The sequence below is a fragment of the Mustela putorius genome, unplaced genomic scaffold, assembly GCF_011764305.1.
Source record: "Mustela putorius furo isolate JIRA1106 unplaced genomic scaffold, ASM1176430v1.1 tig00000695_pilon_pilon_pilon, whole genome shotgun sequence".
NCBI classification, from domain to species: domain Eukaryota; kingdom Metazoa; phylum Chordata; class Mammalia; order Carnivora; family Mustelidae; genus Mustela; species Mustela putorius.
The window spans coordinates 10,015,321-10,039,731 of NW_025421447.1; the positions used below are offsets into that span (position 1 = coordinate 10,015,321).

The window sequence follows — 24,411 nt, forward strand, 5'->3', positions numbered from 1 at the left end:
TGTTAACTGTCTGGGGATCTATAGGCTCTCAGTGGGCAGAATGCCCTGCCCTACTTTTATGCTTCCTTCCAGCAGCCTTGGCACCCCGATGAATCTAGATTGTTTTGTCACTTTATAGTCTTGTCAGCGCATCAATCAATGAGTCCTGAGCGCTAATTAATTGTTATGTTATCCAGCTTAATCCATCAGGAGGCTGATGGCCCTGGCTGGGCACTGTGCCAAGGCCCAGGACTTCCTGAAGGGAGAAGGGGAGGGGGAGACAGGTGATGGACAGAGTGGAGATGCAATCGGTTGAGAAGTCCAGGGAGAGACAAGGATGCCAAATCTAGCAGACTACATACACTGTGCCGTGAAGAGGAGTTCCAGGCAAAATCTTGGGACCCTTAGCCCTCCTAGTCTTTGTACATCACAAATATTGCCTTCTTCCCTTATGCATCAACACCTAGCTGCCCACACACCCCAAAACCCCACCCATTGCCTAGAACACCCACGTGCCCAAACCCCCAAAGACCATCTTCAGAATGAACCACCATAGCATTTGTCAGAGTGAGTTATTAAGTCCATGCTGTACAGTTTTTCCATTCAACCTTCCATATTAACTCTCCAGCCTCCTCAGCCTCTTGAGGAGCAAACTTTTCTGGATCGCTTCATGTGGCTATCTTCCACTGCGGGTATTAGTTGGCTTTGGTAAATGAGAAAGGAATGGAGGAGAATGGCGATGGGGTACTTGTTCCTATACTACCTCCCGGTCCATTCAGGAAGCCCTCAGCCCTATTGCCCTACAGCGCTCAACCAAAGCTCAGGGAGTCCTGTCCACACAGCTCCCTCCTGCTTTGCATTCCAGAAGCCATGTCCTTCTTTCTCTACTCAGACCCAGTTTGAATGAAGCCCCCCACTCTTACTTGTCCCAAGGCACTGTACTATTCCTTATGGGTTCTCTACATTCCACTCACATCTTTACAAATAGCCCCTTATAAAAGTCCCCCTAAATTACCCAACTGGATGTATATCTGTTTCCTGTTGGCACCCCACACTGTTAGGTGAAAAAAAAAATTCTCTATGTCAAGTAACTAATAAGGTGGATGATTTCTCAGTAGACTTCTCATCTCCCTTTAACACGCCTGGTGAATATCCAAGAGGAAAGATGTGGTATGTAGAATCCAAAGGTTCTTTGATCCAGAACCACTCTCTACTCTCTCCCCACCCCCAGAATGCAGAGTATGTATTTCAGGGAAGCCAGATATAAAGTGACAGTCAAGTACAGCTAGCAAAGATGGGGAGAGCTTCCGGAAAATGCACAGCTCCTGGGAACCTCTGCTGGAGAACACAAGGGACTTTCCTGCAAGCTTTCAGATAGTGATGTGTCATGAGAAAATACAACCTAAGACATAGTCCTTTCTCTGCCACCGATTTCATAATGTTGGGCAGGTCATCTCACTTCTCTGGGCCTCTTTTTCTCACCTGTAAAAGGAAGCACCTGAGCTTGACCAGTAGATTTTATACTTATAAGCACTGCACCTGTTTCTTCAAATGAAATCTTAGGTAGAAGACCAATATGGGAGACAGATGGAAACCAAGATGCTCTGGGTGAGGCAAGGGTTGGGGGCAGAGGAGTAGAGATGGGTGGGCAGGGCTAAAACATCACCCACTAGACTCTATACTTTTTTTTTTTTTTTAAGATTTTATTTATGTGAAATAGTATGAGAGAGAGCATGAGCTGGGGGAGAGGCAGAGGGAGAGGGTGAAGCAGACTCCCCACTGAGTGGGAAGCCTGATGCAGGGCTCCATCCTGGGATCCTGAGATCATGACCTGAGCCAAAGGCAGACGCTTCACCTACTGAGCCACACAGGTGCCCCTACATTCTATTCTTAAACAGGAGCCCTTGAGTTACCTCCAAGGAATCAACAAGATTTCTTGAAGCCAGTTTCAGAAACACTGTTCTAGAAGTACTTTTGAGTGCCTGCTCTGATGTGAGTGCAAGAGTGCAAGATGGTCTTCATATGGGATCATCACTGCCCTCTCCCCACCCAGAGGAGGTGGAGAGCTACTGAACTTGCACTTAAGGCAAGTCTGGCAAAACAAAAAACAAAAAAACCCATGTGGAATCTTCCTCTTTATTTCTGAAAATATCTCCATTTACAGCAACTAGTAATTGCCTTTACCTCAGGATAAAGGAACTTTGGAAACTATTAGTTGCTCCTAGAAAATGTCTTCTGTACCAAATGACTTCTCCCAGCCAATATTCTCCCTATTAAAGTGTGTGAATGTGTATGAAATCTAGACACATTATCATTATCCCTGGATATACAATGTTTGGCCCAAAATATATTGAGGATTTTATGATACCAAAAGACTTGAAAGCACCACTAAGCTCCCCAGAGACTAAGGACCCAGTCCAACTTTCCTTTCTTCCTGATCTCTGCCCAGCATCTCTTCAGCTGAGTACCAAGACCTCCAGGCTACTTGGGAGACTCCACCAGCCTGGTTGAGTAACAGGGAGCTGGGATCCTGAGATGTGCCAAGAGGTGTGCCAAGAACCTGGTTGAAGCTGGCCATGGCCCAGTGAGATGGTTAGCAAATCCTGTTCCCATAAAGTAGCTACAAAGCTGGACAGGATTGATAAAAACAGCCACTTCAGTCCCCTGGACAATTAACCAAAATGCTTAGGACATCTGAGAAGCATTTATGCTTTAAAAAACTGCTGATCTTAAAGTAGGAATGGACTTTGTGACAGTCTTGGGATTTCTCCCAGTACCACCCCCCCCCCAATTAGCACAGAGGTTCTGCCAGGATGGGGCCAGCTGTGAATACTGGCAGCTATGCAGGTCAGAAGAGACTCACTGGATTCGGGGTACTGGGTGACACCCCCGACCTCTCACCGCATATGAAAGAGAACCAATGCAGTTAACAGCTGACTTCTCATCTAAAGCATTGGAGGCCAGAGGTAGATGGGAAGCCCCATTCCAAGTGCTGAAAACACCTACCAGCCAAGAGTTCTGTCACAGCAAAATCAACCTTCAAAAGTGAAGGTGCAATGAAGACATTCTCAGGTAAACAAAGACTAACAAAGTTCTTTGTGACCATACCTGGCTGACAAGAAATCCTAAAGAAACTTCACAGGCTGAAAATAAGTGGATACCAGACAGTTATTTGCATTCACCAGAAGAAATTAAAAACACTGGAAATGATCAATGCATGATTAATCTGAGAAACTCTATACATGTTTTTCTCATTTCCTCTCTTAACTTTTTGAAAAGACAAAAAATTTTGTATATCAGTAATTTTAATACTGGTCAGTGAGTATAATATCTGTATACGTATATAAGGAGGAATGTCAGAAAGTCTCTTCCTACCTGAAGTTTAGCAGTTCTTCAAGCACAAGTGCTTCTTGGATTGTTGTATGCTTTTTAGTCCATTTCCAGAGTATTCGATAGATAGATGATAGACAGATAGATACAATGACAGTATAAGGGAAGGAGGTTTGCTGGACCAATATCACAGCAAAGTTTCCATGTGCTACTGGGAGTAAGTAAATTACTCCTGAAAATTGTAGTAAGTGAAGGTGCATATTATAATCCCTAGAGCAATCACTAAGAAAATAACTTTTAAGATCAAGTAAAATTGTCAAAGGAATTTAAATGACATAATATAAATGAGAGGCATAGCATGGATTAAAAGACTCGACAGAGTAAGTATATCAATTTTCCCAAAATAATATACAGATTTAACAAAATTCCTATCAATGTCCACACAAGAGTCTTTGTAGGTATAGCCAATGTTTTTCTAAAATTTATAGGGAAAGATATAGGAACTGGAATTGATAAAATGATTCTCAAAAGGAAAAATAAGCTGTGAGGGATCAAACTACTCAATTTCTTTTTTAAAAAAGATTTTATTTAATTATTTGAGTGAGAAAGAGAGACCATGAGCAGGGGGGAAGGGTAGAGGGAGAAGCAAACTCCCCACTGAGCCAGGAGCCTGATGTGGGACTCAAGACCAGGACCCTGGGATCATGACCTGAGGCAAAGGTAGACACCTGAGCCAGCCAGGCACCCCAGACTACTCAGTTATAAGAAGTATATAGCTACATCAATCAAGACTCTGTATTCATAGGGAATATAGCCAATGATATTGTGATAGTATTATATGATGACAGATGGGAGTTACACTTGTGGTGAGCACACCATAACATATAGACTAGTCAAATCACTGTGTTGTACACCTGAAATTAAGGTACCATTGTGTGTTAACTGTACTTCAATAAAAACAAAAAACTGTTCCTGAAAAACAAAAACAAAAAGATTGGGTAGTATTGACAGAGAAAGGACGTGTAGATCAATGGAACAAAATAGAAAAGCCAGAAATAGATTCAAACCAATATATCCAACTTTTTAAAAACAAATATCCAAAAGCAAATACATGGAAGAAAGAGAGCCTTTTCAAGAAATGATGCTAAAGTAATTGGCCATCAGAAAGAAAGGAAGGGAGGGAGGGAGAAAGGGGGAGGGAGGAAAGGAAGGAAGGGAAGGAGGGAGGAAGGAAAAAAGGGAGAAAGAAAGAGCGGGGGGGAAGCCCTCAACTTAAACCTAAGTCTCATATTTTGTATAAAATTTAACTCAAAATGGGGTGCCCGAGTGGCTCCTTGGTTAAGCATCAGACTTCTGATTCCAGCTTAGGTCATGATCTCAGGGTCATGACATCAAGTCCCACATTGGGTACTGCTCTAGCCACGAAGAATGCTTAGGATTCTCTCACTCTCTCTCCTTCTGCTCCTCCCCACCAATCCACCCCCCCTTTTTTAAAGATTTTATTTATTTATTTGTCATAGAGAAAGCACAAGCAGGCAGAGCGTCAGGCAGAGGCAAAGAAAGAAGCAGGCTCCCTGCTGGACAAGGAGCCCGATGTGGGACTCGATCCCAGGAACCTGGGCTCATGACCTGAGCAGAAGGCAGCAGCGTAACCGACTGAGCCACCCAGGTGTACCCCAATTCCCTCTTTCTTAAACAACAACAACAAATCATACCTCAAAAAGTATCATGGACTTAAATATAAAACATAAAACTTCTAGGAGAAAAAAAAAAAGGAGAAAATTAAAAATCTTCAGGACCTAGGGCTTCAAAAAAAGTTTTGGACTTGACACTGGAAGCACAGTCTATAAAATAAACTGATAAATTGGACTTCATCAAAATTAAAACTTTTGTTCCATAAGAGACTCTGTTAAAAGGATGACAAGACAAGCTACAGCCTGGGAGGAAATATTTACAAACCATATATCCTACAAGTAACTATTATCCAGGATATAAAAAGAACTCTCAACATTTAATGGGAAAAAAATGCAAACAATCTGATTAGAAATGGGCAAAAGTAATCAAGAGACATTTCACTGAAGAAGACATACAGATGAAAAATAAGCACATGGAAAGATGTTTAACATCATTAGCCATTAGGGAAATGCAAATTATAGCCACAATGAGCTATCACTACACAGCTTTCATAGCTAACTAAAAATGGCTAAAATAAAAAATAGTGACAACACCAAATGCTCACAAAGATGTGGAGAAGCTAGATCACTCCTTCGTTGCTCATGGAAATGTAAAATGGTGCAGCTACTCTGGAAGACAGTTTTGCAGATTCCTTAAAAGGTTAAACATATAGCCACCACATGGTCCAGCAGTTGTATTCCTGGGTATTAATTCTAGAAAATTAAGACATGTTGACACAATAGCCTGAACATGAATGTTTATAGTAGCTACTCATAATATAACAAAACTGAGAACCACCCATATGTCCTTCAAAAGGTGAATACTTAAGCTCTGCTATACCCAGATCATAGAATATTCACTGCTCAGCAATAAAAAGTAATGAGTGATTGCTACATGCAACAATCTGGTGGGTCTCCAATGATTTATGCTTGATGAAAGAATCCAATCCCAAAAGTTGCATGCTGTATGATTTCTTTTATATAAACTTCTTGAAATCATATAAGTATAGAAATGATGGGCAGGTCAATGGTGGCCAGGGGTTAATGAAGGGGTGGGTACAGGAAAGAAGTGGGTGTGGCTATACAAGGGCCACAAGAAGAATCCTCCTAGTGATGGTAATGTTCTGCTCCTTGACTGCATCAACGTCAATATTCTGGTTCTGAGATAGTCTATGGTTTTGTAAAATGTTACCATGGGGGAGGTTGGTTAAAGGGTATACAAGATGTCCGTATTTTTTCTTTTAACTGCATGTGAATCTATAATTATCTCAAATTAATTATCTTTGTGGTAGAAAATGATACAGTGAAGGCAACATTTATTTTGCTTTTAAATCTGTGATTGGGGCAGGACTCAGTGGGCATAGTTTATCTCTGGTCTCCTTGGGAAGCTGGAAGACTGGGGGCTGGAATCATGTGAATTCTTCCTCACTCATGTACATGTCTGCCAGTTGATGTTGGTTATGGACATATCTTAGCTGGAGCTTCCAGCCCTTACCTGTAGACTTTGCATATGGCATGGACGTCCTTACACTATGGTGGTTAGGATCCAAGGTTGAGTGTGCCAAGAGAGAGACAGGTGAAAACCATATGACCTTTTGCAACCTCATTGTGGAAGTCCTACAGTATTACTTCCGTTGCCCTGTGTTCACTAAGGCAATCAAAAAGCCCTTCAGTTTCAAGGAGATGGAGAGGATGCTCCCTCTAATGGAGGAGTGGGAATGTTCTAGGAGAGCATGGGGGACTAGAACTATAGCTATGGTTGTTTTTATAAAAATGTAATGTGCCATAGTTTCTAAAGGCTGACCTCTCTTCCAAATCTACAAGATTGCCCATAGCTACAAAGTTTACACACCATGGGTCCAACCATGCAGAGAGAACAAACCTCTCTTGTAATTCCTCATTTCTGGAAAAGGAGCTCTAATTGGCCCAAGCTGAGTGTGGTAGTCACACCTGGTCTAGGTTATGGTTATTATGAAACCATAACCTAGAGTTTGGCCTGTACTAAGGGGAGCTGGGTCATCTTTCAGGAGGTGGGGGGCCACGATAGGAGGGAGGACAGTTTGGGGTGCTTGGATGTCTCAGTCCATTAAGCACCTGACTCCTGGTTTCAGCTCAGGTCATGATCTCAGGGTCCTGGGATTGAACCCCGAATCTGGCTCCATACTCAGTGGGGAGTTTACTTGGGAATTCTCTCTCTACCTCTTCTTCTGACCCTCCCCACCACTCTCTCTCATTCTCCGTCTCTCTCTAAAATAAATACATAGATCTAAAAAAAAAAAAAAGGAAGGGAGGACAGTTTCCTGAGCAGGAGAACTTTCTTCTAGCTATCAAGGCAACCCAGAAAGTACCAAAGCACATAAGGTAGATTTTCTTTAAAAACTGTATCCTCTGTCAAGAGACAAGCATAAAACAACATGACACAGAAAGGTTAGATGTAAAAAGATAGGCAAAGTTTATCAGGCAAATGCAAACAGAAGGAAAGCTGGCTTGGTAATATAAACATCAGATCAAGAGGACTTAAAGATGAGAAAAGGCATTAAGTAGGACAGAAAGGGTTATTTAATGTTGATAAAGGGGGCAGCTGCAAAGAAGACATAAGCACCATGAGCCTTTTTGTGCTGAATGATGTGGCTAGGGAATACACAAAAGCAATACCATAATAAATACCAAGAGAAAATGACAGGAACACAAAGTGGTGGGAGATCCTAATACACACCCCTCTGTCTTTGACAGAATAAGTAGGCAACAAATGAATTAGGATAGGGAAGAACTGAATGATGTATTTCATGTGTCTGATCAAACAGATATATGCCCATTTTGTACCCTCCAAAAAGAAAATATACTTCTTCTCTACGTACTCATGAAACCTTTATAAATATTGATCGTATACTAGCCCACAAAGGAAATCTCAATAAATTTCTCAAAGCAGAAAGTGTACAGGCCCTGTTCTCTGATGACGATATGATGAGACAGAAAATTAAGAGTCAAAGCTCAAATCAACACATCCAAACTCTTTGAAATGTAACAACACTCTACTGAAGAACCCTTGGGTCAGAGGGAAAAACCAAGCCTGTGATTACAGATCATTTAGGACATTGCAACAATAAGAACATTGACAAGACAAAATCAGAGAAAGAACATAGACAAAAACAGAGCTAAAAACCACATATTATTAGCAGAAAAGAGGAAAAGTAATGGACCAAAGCTTTGAGTCCAGAAATGAGAAAACAAAAACAAACCAAACCAAAGAAAATTAGGTGGGCAGAAATGAACAAGTTCAAAAGCATAAAATAAGATTCGAAGACAAAGAATTGATATGTGTAAGGGAGTAGCTCTTGAAAAAAGAAAAATGATATGAATAAATTGCTGATCCAGAAAACATTAACACAGAAAATTAAGAATAAGAAAAGACTTCGAATTTAATATAGAGATGGTTTGGGGTGTTTGTTTGTTTGAGGAATATTTTAGCTATAAGCTAAAAAAAGTTTCAAAGGTCCAGTGGATATATTTAGGAAAAATAGGAACTACGAGTTGAATTTAGAGTGGGAAAATGTGGTGCCTGGGTGGCTCAGTGGGTTAAAACCTCTGCCTTTGGCTCAGGTCATGATCCCAGTGTCCTGGGATTGAGCCCTGCATTGGGCTCTCTGCTCAGCGGGGAGCCTGCTTCCTCCTCTCTCTCTGCCTGCTTGTGATCTCTGTCTGTCAAATGGATAAATAAAACCTTAAAAAAAAACTACCAAAAAAAACTACTAGAGTTGGAAAACTGAAAGGATTAATATGTAAAGAAAATGTTGCTGAGTGTGAGAAGCAGTGAGGGTAATGGTTAAGGATGTGGGCTTTCGTGCTGGATTGCCTGGTTTGCACTCCAGCTTCACCTGTTAAGCCAATTATCTGACCTCCCTGAACCTCAGTTTCCCTACCTCCAAATTGGTGATGATAACAACATCCATCTCCCAAATGTTTTGTTGTGCAGTCAATGAAATACTAGGTCATCCACCTACTACATTACTAACAAAAACTGTCCACAAGATCCCAGATATTATTTATTATTGCATTCCTCCAAAGTTCCAAAGAACGGATTTCTCATGTGCTACATTCATAGTTTCAGGGCACACAGAAAATCTGAATACTATTCACCTGCCTCAATGAAACCATTATCTTGATGCACAAACTTGATATCCTAGCACACACACACACAAAACCCCAAACTTTCTTTATGAATATGTATGAATTGAATAAATATAGGCAAGGGGTGCCCAGGTGGCCCAGTCAGTTAAGCATCGAACTCTTGGTTTTGGCTCAGAGGGTGATCTCAGGGTCATGAGATCGAGTCCTGTGTCAGGCTCCATGCTCAGCAAGGGGAGAGTCTGCTTGAGATTCTCTCTCTCTCCCTCTGCCTCTCCCCCCACTCACTCACTCTCTAAAATAAATAAATAAGTCTTTTTAAAAAGGTTATAAATAAAATATGCAAACAGATTCCAGTGTTGTAATGAAAGAACACAACACCAACATCAAATAAGGGAATCCCAGGAAGGGATGAATGGCTCAGAATGAGGGACTCTGTCCATCCATTTTGTTGTTTGGCTGAGCAGCTGGCAGTGTGTTGACCTATAAAGACTGGTTTTCATTAGTTGCCTAAGCAAATTAGACATGGCCAGGGGGTCAGGGTTCAAGGTTGTTTCATGTCACATTCTTGAACTTTTAAACAATCTAAATATATAATAATAAGGCAATGCTTGACTCTATTAAATAAACATATTACACTTAAATTATAGATTATATAGAGAGTATTCTATAGAAAAGACTATTGTGAACCCATATAAAATATTCCAAAGAATATTTCAAAATGCAAAAGTATATTCAAGATATGTTGTCCATTAAGTATAAAGGAAACAGATTAAAAGCAGTAGAACTTGGGATGCTTACATCTCTGGAACCTGTATGTATTTTTCAGTGTGTGTATATGTGCCTATGTCTTTGAACATTTAGGTTCCCTTTCTTTGTTACTATAAAAATGCTACAATGAATAACCTCACACGTTTGTTATTTTGCACAAATGTGAGGATTAGTTCGTCATATTTTTCTGCACTTTTCTCCATTTTAAGGACTGAAAGCTGTTCTCACTTGTGCAAAATGACAAATGCAGAAGGTAATTCATTGTAATAGTATGTGTGTGTGTGGGTCTGTCTGAATGTAAACATACACATAGTAATTTCCAGAAGGAGAGAAAGAAAAGGAAATGGAACAGTGTCATGATGGTTATTTTAAGACAGTCTTAATTTTCTCCTTTATGCTTTAAATTTCTTTCCTTAATTAAATGTTAGCAAAACATTCGAAGTACGATTCAAGCAAAAGGAAAAGCCTTGCACTTGTAAACAAGATATCTAAATGCAAGACATTTATCCTGCTTGCAAATGCATCTGTAAAGAAAAATGATAAGGACTACCTCAAAGAAGATATTTAGAGAGTTTTTTTTTTTTTCAGTTTGGAAATGGGTAGGCCAATAACATATATTCAGATTAAAATTGGTATGAATATTTGTTTTCAAATATGTGTGTGAATAGCACAAGGCACAGAGCACAACTAGTGACCAAAATTATTAACTGAATTGAATTGATGATCCTTTCCTTAGTGGTCCCTTGACTCTAAGACGTGTTTCTGTCTAACTGCCACTCACCATCATTCCTTTGGCCTCTCCGATTTTTAGCAGCTGTCTCTGATGTCGCCATATTGCTTAAAAACAAATAAACCAAAAAATAACAACAACAGAGAGCGAAGAAACAGTTTTTTTTTCTTGCTTCTGGAGGACAAGCAAAAAGGGGGGAAAAAACCCCAACAAACTATCCTTTATCTCCCTTCCTGGTTTCTCTCCTCTTCCTTAAATCCAGGCTTGGTGTAGAATTGATTCAACCTTTGAGTCTGGTCTGAACAAAATGAATGATGTCATGTCCCATTGGTAGGGGAAATTTTGTCTAGCTCAGGATGATTTGTCTTGGAAATGGCCAGGGACTAGAACTATGAGAAATCTGGACAAAAGGATATATTGTGGCCTGGATTTTGGAGGTGGGTATAGGAAGAGGATTTGGGGACTCATCGGATACAGAGGATGAAGAGAGGGAAATGGACCATGACTGGGGTTTGCAAACCCATAGAACATCAGTGCCAGGGACAGACAGAAGCTTGACCATTGGACAATAAAACAATGAGAATGCTCAGCTCACTTTGGGACACAGTGGTTTGAAATAAGGACAGGGATTTTAAGGGCATGTCTATAAGCTGTTGACAATCAAACCCTATAGACCAGTCAGACCTCAAACGAGAGGTGTATTTGAGAACTCTCAGTATGGGCTAGAAGGCAGAGCCTTCATGAAGTACCAGTATGTCAGGAATACAAATGGCCAACGGGTCTGGTGAGGGAGCTGAACACAGAGCAGCCAGAGACAATGATGCCAGGGGTAGAAAAGAAGGTTTCAGTAGCAAGACAAAAGAAAACAGAAGCAGATCATCTAGGCCCAAGAGCATGGCATGGCTGTAAACCATGGTTCAGAAAAACTAAAGCAAAGACTTCATGCCTCCTTTCCCCCCTTGTTTTAGCTGAAATTAGAAGCAAAAATACAATGTTGAATTAAATAATAAGGTAGGGATGAAGTGTTCTTTTGTGGCAAAACCACAACTGTATCCAGTTTCAGAAGCCCCTTAGAATGCCTTGAACTCTGCACTTGGATGACTGGGACCCTATTGATTTTGTGACTTGTTCAGTCCATATGGACTTTGCCATTTGTAGTGAAAAGAAATGCCTTTGAAATGATGGGCTGTGTTCATGGAGAGGCAGGACACAACCTAGGACCCAGGAGTCCTGATCCCAAGAGAGGGTCAATTCACGTTGGCTTCCCCCAATCTCAGGATACACCCAGACACCTGTCTGGTCAGGAGAAATCAAAGCCCCATAAAGGTGAAGCACCCCCAACCCCTTTTTAATGTTATGTTAGTCACCATACAGCCCATCATTGGGTTTTGATGTAGTGTTCCATGATTCATTATTTGCATATAACACCCAGTGCTCCATGCAGTCTGTGCCCTCCTTAATACCCATCAGGAGGCTAACCCATCCTCTTCCTGGTTAACCATACCCTAAAACACCCCTCCCCCCAAAAAGGATCTACCCCCCCTGCCCAGTTCCCCACCCCACCCCTTCAGTCTCCCTCCTTCTCCCTACCCACCTCCACTCCAACAAACCTCTGTTGTTGGTCAGCCAGATCCACAGATGTGGGGGGGGGGGGTCTCCATGGTGACAGAGGAAGCCTTGGTACAGAAGGAGAGAGACACAAACAGCAGAGGAAATTTTTTTGTGCCTAACAGACCACCTCCTGCCTTTCACTTTCCCAGGGCACCAAAGGGCTCAGGCTCCCGAAGGGTATCCTTGGACTCAGAGAAGCACATTTGATGCCAAGAGAGGCGGTGTTGTGTGGGAGAGAGGATGGAATGCCTGAATTCTTCTTTAAACATCTCTTTTCTATGATTTCCAGGTGATCATCAGTACAACCATCCGATTTTAAGCAGTGCGGCCCAGACCCCTACACATGGTGAGAAATGGCTCTGAGGGTCCCGCATTCCATCCCCATCCTGAGTGGTTCCATCCTGACTCCTGATCCCCATCAGGCATGAGACATATGGTCGTGATTCATTGATGCCCAGAAGGTGTAAGGAGCTCACAACGGCTCAGTCCTACCCTTACACCATTGACCCCTCGTGTCCTGTCTCTGAAACGGAGTAATCTTCCATCATGAAAGAGAGGGGCTGAGACCCTTTCTTAACGCATTCTCACATAGATCTCACGATCTAGATCACTTCTTGTGGTCATCCATTCCATATGTCCACAGCAAGGAGTGAACAATCTTCTTGGCCCGAGGCTGCTTGTGGTACCATTTACTAACGGCATGGGACTTGGCATAAACCCTATCAAACCACCCCAAACCCAGTAAGATTTGCTAATGCTCAAAACCAGACTGGTTCACGTGAGTGTTAGCCTGCAGAGAAGGGGAGGAAGATGAAGGTTCTAGAGGACAGAAAGTGTGAGCATAGCACCAGAGGTTTACAAAGCCACGTTTCCTTCTTATCACGTCCTCCTGCCAGGTTGCAATGTAACCTCTGGAACGGCCAAGAAAAACTATTTTGGGCACCTGGTCGAAACCGGGTAGCACACAAGACAGCCATGTAAATTACGAACTCTCAGTCATTCCTCTGTCTTTGCTCTGAAGGAGTGACAATATCATTAAATTTTAGCGAGAGAGAAACTCAAAGATAAAATCTGCAGCTCGCTTGGCAGAGAGACTCACCCCCATCCTGTGAGATTATGCTCTGTGTCAGCACTGAGGTGTTGAACATTATAATTAGGAGGCTAGAACTGGACTATTTTGATGTCCCCCTCTAGGGCTAGGCTCCTGGTGGAAACAGGTAATGAGAGCAAGAGTTTAATAAGCTGTTTCAGGTTGTAGGGTCTAGGGAAAAAAACGGAACTGGAAGACACTGGAGAGATCACTTATGAAGCAGCAGGTCCCAGGGGTGATGAGGACAGTGGGAAAAGGCAGAAGGGTTCAAATGGGAAACATGGTGGAGAAAGAATCACGAGAACTTAGTTACTCACTGAATATGGCTGACAAGAGTCAACTGTGAGTCAAATGGCAAGCCATGCTCAATGAAAAGAGTGGGGGTTCTTAGTAATGCAATCTGGAGAGGCAGGAAAGCAGTCAGGGTATAGGGGAGATGAAGTTGTCGATGGTGAATTTGGATCTAGACATCTGAAGCCAGAGAGGACTATAGGATAGTTAAGAAAAATGATTCAGCAGGCAGCTAGAAGTGCGGACATGCAGTCTGGAGACAGGTTACAGCTGAAGATATCACTGCTTTGGAAGTGGGAACAGATGCCATGAGAGTGGGGGCAGTCTGTGCGGAGAAGGCTGAAAGAGAAGAGCAGAAGGCAGAAGCAGAGAGCCTGGGGGATGCCCATGGTGATGACGCAGCTGCAGGAAGAAGAGCCAGAAAAGGCAAACGAGGAGTGCTCCGTTCACTCCTGAACATTCTGGAAGTATAAGTAGAAGCAGGTTTTCTCCAGAATGAGCCAAGCCAAGCACAGCCTCCTGAGGACAGAAGGAAGAACCATTTTTCCCTGCTCCTCTCTCCATCTTTTCTTTTTTCCACCTGGTACAAGGGGTGAGGGCAGATAAACCTGGTCTTTGACCTTGAGCAGCTCACAGCCCAGCCCGGTGGGAGCAGGGTTTTCTCTGCATGTCTTCGTTGGCAGCTACACTTTCCCCCAGGAGCTGGCAGAGTGACTATCAAAGGGGGAAGACAACCTGTGTCAACTGATCAACCAAAGAGCATTAATTGGATCCCAATTTGGGACCAAACACTATGAAGGCATCAAACTGGAAAGCAAGATTTCTGCTGTCAAGGACATTGCCATCTTTGGTCATCAACAAGACCAGCTCAAGTCAATTGATCAAAGATCACATTGACGCTGAACTGGGTGGGATTGTCTGGAAGACCTATCGGGGCTTGAAGACCAGATATCACCATAGGCTGAAAAGATGTGACATCGCCATAACGAAGGGCCTTGAGCGAAGAGAGAATGTGGACAAAGGACTAGAAAGGAAAGACACTGCAATAGGAGAGAGAGCATGAGCAAGGGGGCAGAGATAATCATGGTGGAGACAGAAGACAAAGAAGAGCTGGCCTTGGCTTAGCAGTATGAGTTGGAGAACAGTGGGGTTGGGGAAAGAGCATCCATAAATGTTGCTTTTGGAAGTTGGTGAGCTGAGCTATACCCTCGGTGGGAGTATGATGCCAAGTTATTCTCCAGCATCACCATAAGTGAAGAAAGGAGAGCTAGGGGACCAGTGGCTGTTACCCAGCTCCGGAGAACAGTGCTCCCAGCATCCTGCCCCACTCCACTTCCTGGCATCTGTCCCAATCCATGCCAGGGAGGCTCTTACTGTACAGTATGTTCTGATCTCTTAGGGATGTAGAGCGTCCCTCACCCCCACACATATGTACTGAGCTGGCATGAACACCACCTCATTGGCTGGGCTCCCCTGGCTCCATCCCCAGTGTTTGGGGAGACCAGTGAAGGCAGGGAGGAGAGAGAAGCTGGGAGTTCCCTGGAGTGAGGCTACCCTTGGACCAGACCTAGCAGGTGATTCTCTTTGTCCCCACAGTTCACAGAATTCCTGATTTCCATGGTTGGGCACTCTCTTTGCCAAGAGGCAGGCAGAGGCCACAGCCTGGCCCTTCTTGGGGGTCCCAAACCATAGAGGATGGCGGGACAATGGGAGAGCCACCTGCCTACTTCATGTTGGGGAATGGTACTACTGTTGACTTCCTACCGAGGCATGCTTCCTTCCTTCCTTCACAACTGCTCCCTTACCTGTACCGGTATCTCCTCTCTACCCCCAACCACAGAGCCCAGTTCAGCCCATTCACCTCATTAGTCATCTGTCTCATCACCTGCTCATCTTCTCTTCCGTTCCTCCCTCCATTCCTTCCCCCCTGCCCACCTCCCACCCACGGTCTAGCATTAAACACACTCCCTTCTCTCTCTTTGGAGTTTGGGATCTCAAGGCTCTGTCTCAAGGGAAGGAGGGAGGAAAGGGGAATGATGTGCTAAGCATGTTGCCAACATTCTTTCCTCCAGCAGCTCAGAGAGAGCCAAGGGGGCCTTAGGGGAAGGTACTGGAGGAGGAGGAGGAAGTAGCTTTGTAGATCACAGTGACCCACTGGGGGCCACTCCCGGCAGGGCTTGGAGAGACCCAAGTCCAAAGGGGTGATGTGAAGGATGGAATGGGGGATGGAATGACATCATGGGACCATGTGGAATGGAGTCTCAGGGGAGCTGGGGTCCTGGACCCAGTTCTATGGGTATGGGGACAAGACCAGTCACTCCACTTTTTTTCAAAATCAGATTTATCTGAGCCTGAGAGTGATGAGGGAAAGGACAGAATTTTCACACCAAAGTAGACCATATTATGACTCCTCCTCAGCTCTATCAGACCTACGTTTTCATCAGACACTCATGGGGAGGAGTTTGCCACTCAAGGAAGGGCAAGCCACTAGCCTGGCCAGCGAGGGCTAAAACATCACCTGCGCACCTAGGCTTGTAGACAACTGGAACTGAGCACGAGGGAAACTGAGTCACCAGCACTACCCATGTCCTAGCACAGGGGACCAGGAAAGCAGGATGAGGACTGAGAGCTAGAACCTGGACCCTCCCCTCCTGCCTGCCCTCTGTCCTCCCTAATGCCATGCCCCTCCCTCCTTTTGCAGAGAAGCCACGGATGAACAACATCCTGACATCGGCCACCGAGCCCTATGACCTCTCCTTCTCCCGCTCCTTCCAGAATTTGGCCCACTTGCCCCCATCCTATGAGTCTGCCGTGAAGACCCACCCCAGCAAGTACTCATCCTTGAAGAGACTAAGTAAGTGGGGTTTTCTTGGGCTTGGGGTCTGCCTCTGCAGCTTCTGTGACATCTGCCTGTGTTTCTCTCTCTTTCCCTTCCCTGAAGTGGACAGGTGTGGAGTTCCAAGAATAAAGAGTGAGGCCATGTGAGTCTAGAGAACTTCTGTACATGGGTGGGTTTAAGGCCCATTAAGACCCTTTACAATGTCAAGAAGATACACAGCAGGAGAGCCCTTCTTTCCTAGCTTTCTGACCCTTGGACCTTCTACCTCCATGTCCCCATGGGGTTATTTTCATGACCACCCGACTCAGGAGCCGAGCCTTTGCTTGATGCTACGGGAGTAACCTCCCCCGACGGGTCTACCTCCACCAGCCCCCTCCAAGATGGAGCGGTGAATTTCTCTGGTTAGAAGCAGGGGGTTCCTGATGATCCGAGGAAGCTGATAAATGGTGGGGAAGACAGTGGCAGAGTCCACCCATTTGTGACCCTCTGGGCAAACCGTGGAGCAGTCAGCATTCCCACATTCTGCAGAGATTTGGAAAATAGCAGGAAGCCTCCTTCCTGGAATTTGGGGCAAAGCAGACTTGTATGTGTGTCCTGCATAAGTTCTTGGGTATAGCAGTCCCCATGAGCATGGAAGGGCCTCCTGGAGGGAGAGGAGGCAGAGCACCGCATGAGGTCCACACAGAGGATGGTTCTGGCCTTCACACGTTGTGGGCACAGGCCAAGCAGGTGGAGGCTTGATGCTTCACAGCTTCCTAGGTGCTGGCTGTTGTTATCCCAGAGAAGGTGTTACTGTGTTCCTAAGTTACCAGCCAAGCATGTTCACGGGTGCCTCCTGGCTGGAGCATCTTACTTCCCTGGAGCAACCCAGCTCCTTGCAGAGAGGCTCTGAACCTCATCTGAAGGCCACCAACTGCTTCTTGAGCATTCCAGCCAGTACTGGAGCAAGATCTCAGGGGCGTGGCCATGCCAGCAGCTCTGCCCTGAGCTCCCTGGGGACCTTCATGCGCCCTGGATACTCTGGGTAGTCCTGGACGGAGGCCATCAGCATTGCCTGTGAGCTGGAGAGAGTGACTCCCAGGTTCAATAGGACCCCAGCCGCCATACCCCACACCCCACCCCCAGGACTGAGTCTGCAGATTCCGTGGGGAAGCTCTCCTCCACCTGTCTGGGCGGGGAGGTCCTGGTTCAGTCCAGGCTGCGCTCTCACAGCGTCACCCCAGCTGACTTCTCTCCCTCTCTCCTTCCCTCTCCTCCTCCTCCACCCCCCACCCTCCCCCACCCCAGCTGACAAGGAGGCGGACGAATATTACATGAGGAGGCGGCACCTGCCGGACCTGGCTGCCCGAGGCACCCTCCCCCTCAACGTCATCCAGATGTCCCAACAGAAGCCCTTACCTCGAGAGCGACCCCGCCGGCCCATCCGGGCCATGTCGCAGGACAGGGTTCTGTCCCCGGAGCGGGGCCTGCCGGACGACTTCGGCTTGCCCTTCGACCGCATCCTGTCCGACGAGCAGCTGCTGTCCACGGAGCGCCTGCACTCCCAGGACCCGCTGCTGTCCCCGGAGCGGACGGCCTTCCCCGAGCAGTCCCTGTCGCGGGCCATCTCGCACACGGACGTCTTTGTGTCCACGCCCGTGCTGGAGCGGTACCGCGTGACCAAGATGCACTCCCATCCCAGTGCCTCCAGTAACTCCTATGCCACGCTGGGCAAGAGCCAGACGGCCGCCAAGCGCCAGGCCTTCGCCTCGCGCAGACACAACACGGTGGAACAGCTGCACTACATCCCGGGTCACCACACCTGCTACACAGCCAGCAAGACGGAAGTGACCGTGTGACAGGCGGGGCCGGGCGGGGTGGGGGTTGGGGGGGAGCGGGAGGGGCCTGCCGCCTGGCCTCTGTCTCTGGAGGCTCCCCTCCCCTCTCCCTCGGCCCCTCTCTAGGAGGTGGGGGTGGGCCGCCTCTGCCCAGAAAGCCATACTCCGGGGGACACAGCCCGGTGGCCTGGCACAGCACACTCAGACCTGGGATCTAGAGCGATCTCTCCCACTCTTCCAGAAGCATCGAGGGGAGTGAGAAGAGGGGCTAGGCCTCAGCACCTCCCACCCTCTGCCCCACCCCCATCACCACTAACTCCCTTTCGGCCCCATGCCCCTCTCCCCCTCCAGGGGGGCGCTCAGAGGAGGGTTCTGTCAGCCAAGAGACCCTGGCTTGACCTTGGTCCGAAGCCACCTGGGGTTGGGACTGGCCAGCAAGTGCAGTCAATGGGCTGACCAAATAGGCTCCTTGGTCTCATTCATTTACCTACAGTCCTGTCACAGAAATCTTCTAGTGCCTACAAACTGCCTGCTCGCTCTCTCAGAGCCGGGGAGCTGCTGTGTCCATAAGCACAATAACGTTCTCTTCTGCCTGCTGGAACGCTCTGGTCCCCACCGAGTGGCCCTTCCTTCATTGACCCCCTTGGGGTACCCCCTGCCCTGTACCCCTCCCCCAACGCCTGGGATCAGGAGGGGCTCCCTTTCTTCAGCTGCCTCCCCAGTGTTGGGAACCCCCAACCCCAGTTCTAGTTGGCTGCCCCCAATGCAGGTCCCCTCAGACCCCCTCCTCTAGCCCTAGCTCTTTGACCCCTAAGTTCTCTGGGGCTTGGCATCAGCCCTCTCCACTGAGGAGACTCACAGTGGGGTTCAGGGACTTTGGGGGTACCCTCCCTAGCAACCTATCTCCACACTTCCTCCAGGCTCCTAGGTCTGAACTTTGACCTGACACTCAGGCCTGCCTTCCCCTTCTTTGCTCTGCTCCCCAGAGGCCTCTGCCCATGGCCAGAGAGCGGAGAGTGGGGAGGGCCACTGTGATGCCCTGGGCCTCAGGGGCTCGCCATTCCCATCACCCCAGGCTCTGCCTGTCTCCCACTGTGCAGGTCAGGCAGGCGGAGGCAGAGGCTTCTAGAGAGGGTGGTTCAGCCCCCAGCCAAGGAAGACCCCAGGCGGTGGTCCTGCGCCTTGACCACCCCTCTCTCCCCACCACTGCCCACCTGCTTGACCCCTCCTCTCTTCAGTGTTTGCTCTCTCTGCCTCCTCTGCTGCAGTTCCGTTACCCAGGCCAGTGGTTCCTCTGACTCAAAGCAACAGAGGCCCATTAGTAAACGCAGATAAGGGTACTCCAGGCTATGGGTCTGGGGGTTAACTGGGCAGCTCCCCACCCCTCCCCTGAAGGGGGGCACACGGGCACCAAGCAAGCAGATCCAAGCCTTCAGCTCTGTTGGGGGGGCCATCCCTGCCAGGCCTACTCAGCCCCTTCTCGGCCTCCAACCTGGGAAGTGGGCAGTGGGCAGGACGCAACAACCCCCTTGGAGAGTGAATAGTGAACTAAGAAGTATCCACCTCCCCAAGACCAGAGCCTGGGGGGAGAGAAGGGGCTCCCCCATTCTCAGGGCCAGGGCACTTCCTTGGGCTGGGGCTAGGGGGAATCAGCCCCAGACTGTCTGGTAAAGGTATGATATGAAAAAATGTGACTGTTGCCACACTCCGACTCCAAAAGCAATGACCTTAAACTGGGATTTTAGGTTCCCCCAGGTCTTCATACAACATGTATGGTCCTTTAGCAAGGGGGCCAGGCAGGGGGAACGCCCCAGTGTTCAGCCCTGGGAATTTTTAATCTCAACAAGTCTACAATCCATAGAAAACTCAATCGACTGAGTCCTCTTACTTATTTCAAGAATTCCAAAGCTCTTGTCTCCCCCTCAAGGCTCATCATGAGGGGATTGAGGCTGGGGGTGATGAACACAGCTCTCAGCATCCGTGTTGGGATGGCATCACTGGGACTGTGAGGCTGTGAGGACAGGGACCACTCTCTGCTTTCCTCCCTGACAAACACATAAACCTTCTCAAGGGCTGGTCCCCAGGGTTTATGAGCGTTTGTTCCAGAAGGTAAGGCCAGAAGGGTTGGGGTGGAGGAAACCAATCTAAACGGAGAGTTGGCCACTCCCAGAAACAAAGGTGTGTCTCTCACAGCTGGTATCCCCCCAAACCCACTGCCCTCTAATCCAGCCTCCCCTCAAAGGCTGCCTGCTAGTGTGGAGGGGAAAGGGTGAAAATCCACTCCCCAGATGTCTGCACACACATACACCCTGAATCAGAAACCTGATCTCATCCTGGGTTGGAAGCATCTTCTTGGTACCAAGTTCTCCAGGCGTCAGGATGATGCTTCTCGCCTGCCTTGTCTGTCTATCTGTCTGTCTGTCTCAGGGGTTGTCTGATAGGTTGATTCCAAAGCATTTCTCATCTCAGCCTTATTGTTGTCCGGTTTAAAACCTCTGGTGTCAGTCAGATCAGAAAATTCTACTTAACACCTAAATGCTTACTTAGGTAAAATGATTCTTCTGATTCATACTTGGGCCAGGAAGGAAGGAAGGATCGGAGGGAGGGAGGAAGGAAAAAATTGAAGTCTACGGACTTGCTCTAATTCAATCCTTCATTCCAAAATCCACAAAGTTATGTTTCAACTGGGATACAGAAATATCTCATTTATTCCATCATTCCACCCATGTTCGGAGAACAAGCAAAGCCACATGACCAGACGAGTTCATATAGCAGAGAAGAGAAGGTTCTGGGCAGGAACCCAGACATCATGACTCCCAGCCACATCAGGCTGGTGGCCACTAGCACACATAGGAAGGCCATCCCTTCCCCACAACGAAAGCCCTCCTTTCCCGGCAAGGGCAGCCCAAAGCCCTGAACTTCCCTCTGCTTGTTTTGTTCTTTGTGCGCATCTCCATTGCTCTGGTGGGAATGAACAGGGCCTCTACACCGGCCCTCTCCCACTCTGAAGGATTTCATAGGTCTCCTCGATCTCTGATGGTAGTGGAGCACTCTTGGTCCCTCACGACCTTCTACCCTCCGTGTCTTGCTTCTTCCAGTTAACTCTTGGCTCCATAAGTTTGTAAGTCACAAAGCCTTTCCCAAGAATTCCTGCATCCCCCTAACTGGGGTTCCAACCATGGGGCTCCCTAGCATCTTGGGCGATGGGTCTGCCTTCTAGAAAGTTCCAGATATTCCCTTTACTCAAACTTCTCCTCCCTTCTACCGAGAAACTCTTATTTTAACGTTAGTCTTCCATGCCACTCTGGTCTTTCCTTCCTCTCATCTTTGTGGCTCTGCCCTCTCCCCTGCCATGTACCTTCCTCCATCCCTAATCTGCTTTCCTCTATCCTGCTTTCCTCCGTAGTTCTAAACCTTAGAGCCCTCAGTGAAGACAAGCAAAGAAGATGTTCTTCAAGACTTCTGCTTGCCTCCTTGGTCTATCTGTGACCTCTCCTGTTCCTACAAGACGATGCCCCAGGCCATGCATCCTACAGCTCTACTCCTTTGATCTTTGAGAGGTTACGGAGAGAACTGGCCTGTCAAAGACATCATGGTTTGAAGTTCAGCTTTGGTTCCTGTAGCTGGCAAGTTCCTTGAAGCTCCTGCCCAGCCTGCCATGAGCCCAAAGGCTCCTGCTCTGGCCAAAGATTCATATCCCTGATGGCTCTCGGCCACTCTGCCATCTTGCTTACGCCTGTCCTGCTTGTGTGTGTCACAGATTCCCCCCTTTGTCTCATGGGAGAGAGCCTCATGACTCTCCAAGCCTAGCGAAATATTCCCATCACCCTGCCGCCAAATGATCCATTTTTCTTCAGAGATATTTCACCCGCCACCAGCCTTCCATCCTCAAGATTCCATCCACAGGCAACCATGGACTTGAGCCAAGGTCATCTGAAGGGGCTGCTGATGACCTGGACCCTAGGCAGCACCTGTTCTGAGAAGGGTTTGTCCTGTTAACCTCCCACAGACATTCCTCCACCATGCTCCCCAAACCTGGGAAATTTTGCTCTGGAGTATTTTCAAGGAAGCTTGTTGTGTTCTAATGAAGTATTTTTCAGGGTTCAAATGTTATTTTGTATAAATGCAGCATTTTAATGACAGATTCAGTATGAAAGCTATGTCTTCCTGGGCTCTACGTTTAATTTCCAGAAGGCAGCATACTACAGGAGGAAAAAGCACAGGGCTGAGGCTCTTGGAGACATGGCTTTGGCCCTGCCTTTGTCTCCATCTTGCCGCGTGACCAAGGACGAGTCACGATCTCTCTCAGTGCCTCAGTTTCCCATCTGTAAAACGAGGGGCTTTGACTAGATGAGCTCTGCAGCTTCATCCAGCTCTTACATTCTAGGGCCTTCATTCCTCATCGTCGCCCTCCCTCTTCTCTTCACATTCCTCCCCACCTCAACCGAGCTGCACGCATCCCATTACACCTGCCCCATGGTGACAGCCTCGGATGCCCTAGGCAGCCACCAGACTCCTCACTGGAGCCTGAGTTGGTCTCCAAGGTCTTGGCCACCCAGGGATGCTGTCATCTGCAGGTGGAAGGGCCTACCCATGCAATAGGTTACCAACAGTGTTCATGAAAGCCCTCTCCAACAGAAACATCCCAGACATCCTGGGTGTTTGTATCGTTGGGGAATTCTGAATTGCAAGTGTTCGTTCTGATCTGGGCTCGAAGCTGGAGGGAGGCGGTTCCCATTTCAGAGAGAGGACAGGCTGGAGGAGAAAGGTCCAGAGGATGGTCCCTGGGGGCGTAAATTTGTTTCTGAGGACAGCTTGGAAATGCACGCCAAGCCACAGAGGAGAATGCACGACGATAACTTTGCGTTGAAGTGGATGTTACTGTATCTCCCTCCAGAATCTGAGTCCTGAAGAACGAGTCTGGACACCAGGCTCCATTCCAACTGGAGGAGAGGGAGAGGCGCCACTCCCTGGGGCTGCTAGGAGGTGGGCACTCACCCCAGGCTAGTACCTTTCTAGTCCCTCCTCCTGACACTACCGTCCTCCTGGTGAAAGCTTGAGAAGCGAGAACTGAGGGTACCAGTCTGCGCCATCAGACCCACCTTGTAAATCGGCCGAACCCATCAACTTCCCATCGGGAAGAGAAACGACGTTGTAGGTTTCCTTAAAACCCTCCCTCCTGAGGGAGAGGAAGACCCCTGCTCCACCTTGCCACCCACTCCCGCTGCGCCCCTGCAATACCACTCCATGGGAGGATTCATTCATTCGCTTCGTCGTGGCAAATATTCCTCTAGTTCTGTAACTCAGCTAGACATTTTGTAGTAAAGAATTCTTGAAATTCTCAAATACAAAGCAATTCTTACTGTAATATTTTTAGTTTGGGGACACAATTTCCTAAGGGGGGGGTTAATGAACATTTATACACATTAGCCCAATTTACGGATTCCGTGTTTATTATATGGTAGTACCGATGAGAAGTACCTTTCTATCTGTACCTTTGCACAGTTTCTCTGTTCCTCGTAATGAAGCTTCATGACGAGCAGGGCTCTTGGACCTGCTGTTTCTGTACAGATCTCATTGTTCCACTTACTTGTCAAAGCACATTCTACATGTACTGTAAACAGGTATCACTTTAGTAAGATTTAGTCTTAAGGATTTTTCCACTTTTGTCAGTAACAGATATTTATGGATTAAAAAAAAAAATAAAGCTGTTTCAACATAACCTGTGTCTCTTACAGTAGCTCCATGCTTACTTTTGTGAACACTGAGCCGAAAGGAAGAAATGGAGGCCATCGGAGACAGGAGTAGAAACAGGGGGTGGCCACCTATGAAGGAGTAGTATTAGGGTGATGTGCCCAACTATATAAATGTACTAAAAATCATCAAACTCTTTATTTACAATGGGTGAGTTGTATGATATTTGAATTAAACCTTAATAGTTTTCATTTTAGTTTTTATTAATTTTATTTTTTAATTTTTATAATTTTAGAATTTAAAATAATTAAAATTAAATTTAAAAATTAAATCAATAAATTAAATTTAATTTTTTTAAATTTTATAATTTTGACATTAATTTTATTAATACTTTTATTTCGTTTTTTAAGATTTATTTATTTATTTACTTGAGAGGGAGAGAGCACAAGCAGGGGGAGAAG

At 46.6% G+C, this 24,411-nt stretch overlaps 1 protein-coding gene across 2 annotated transcripts in view; it reads left to right on the top strand.

Moving 5' to 3' along the window:
• Positions 1-23,978, top strand: part of SHISA6 (shisa family member 6) — a 278,576-nt gene extending 254,598 nt beyond the window's left edge. For both annotated transcript variants that reach the window (XM_004760525.3, XM_045083400.1), the window contains 3 exons: positions 12,509-12,565; positions 16,302-16,454; positions 17,727-23,978. In XM_004760525.3, coding sequence (XP_004760582.2) covers positions 12,509-12,565; positions 16,302-16,454; positions 17,727-18,277 — 761 coding nt within the window. In that variant the 3' untranslated portion in view covers positions 18,278-23,978. The remainder of the gene's footprint in view (positions 1-12,508; positions 12,566-16,301; positions 16,455-17,726) is intronic.
• The last annotated feature ends 433 nt before the right edge of the window (positions 23,979-24,411 follow it).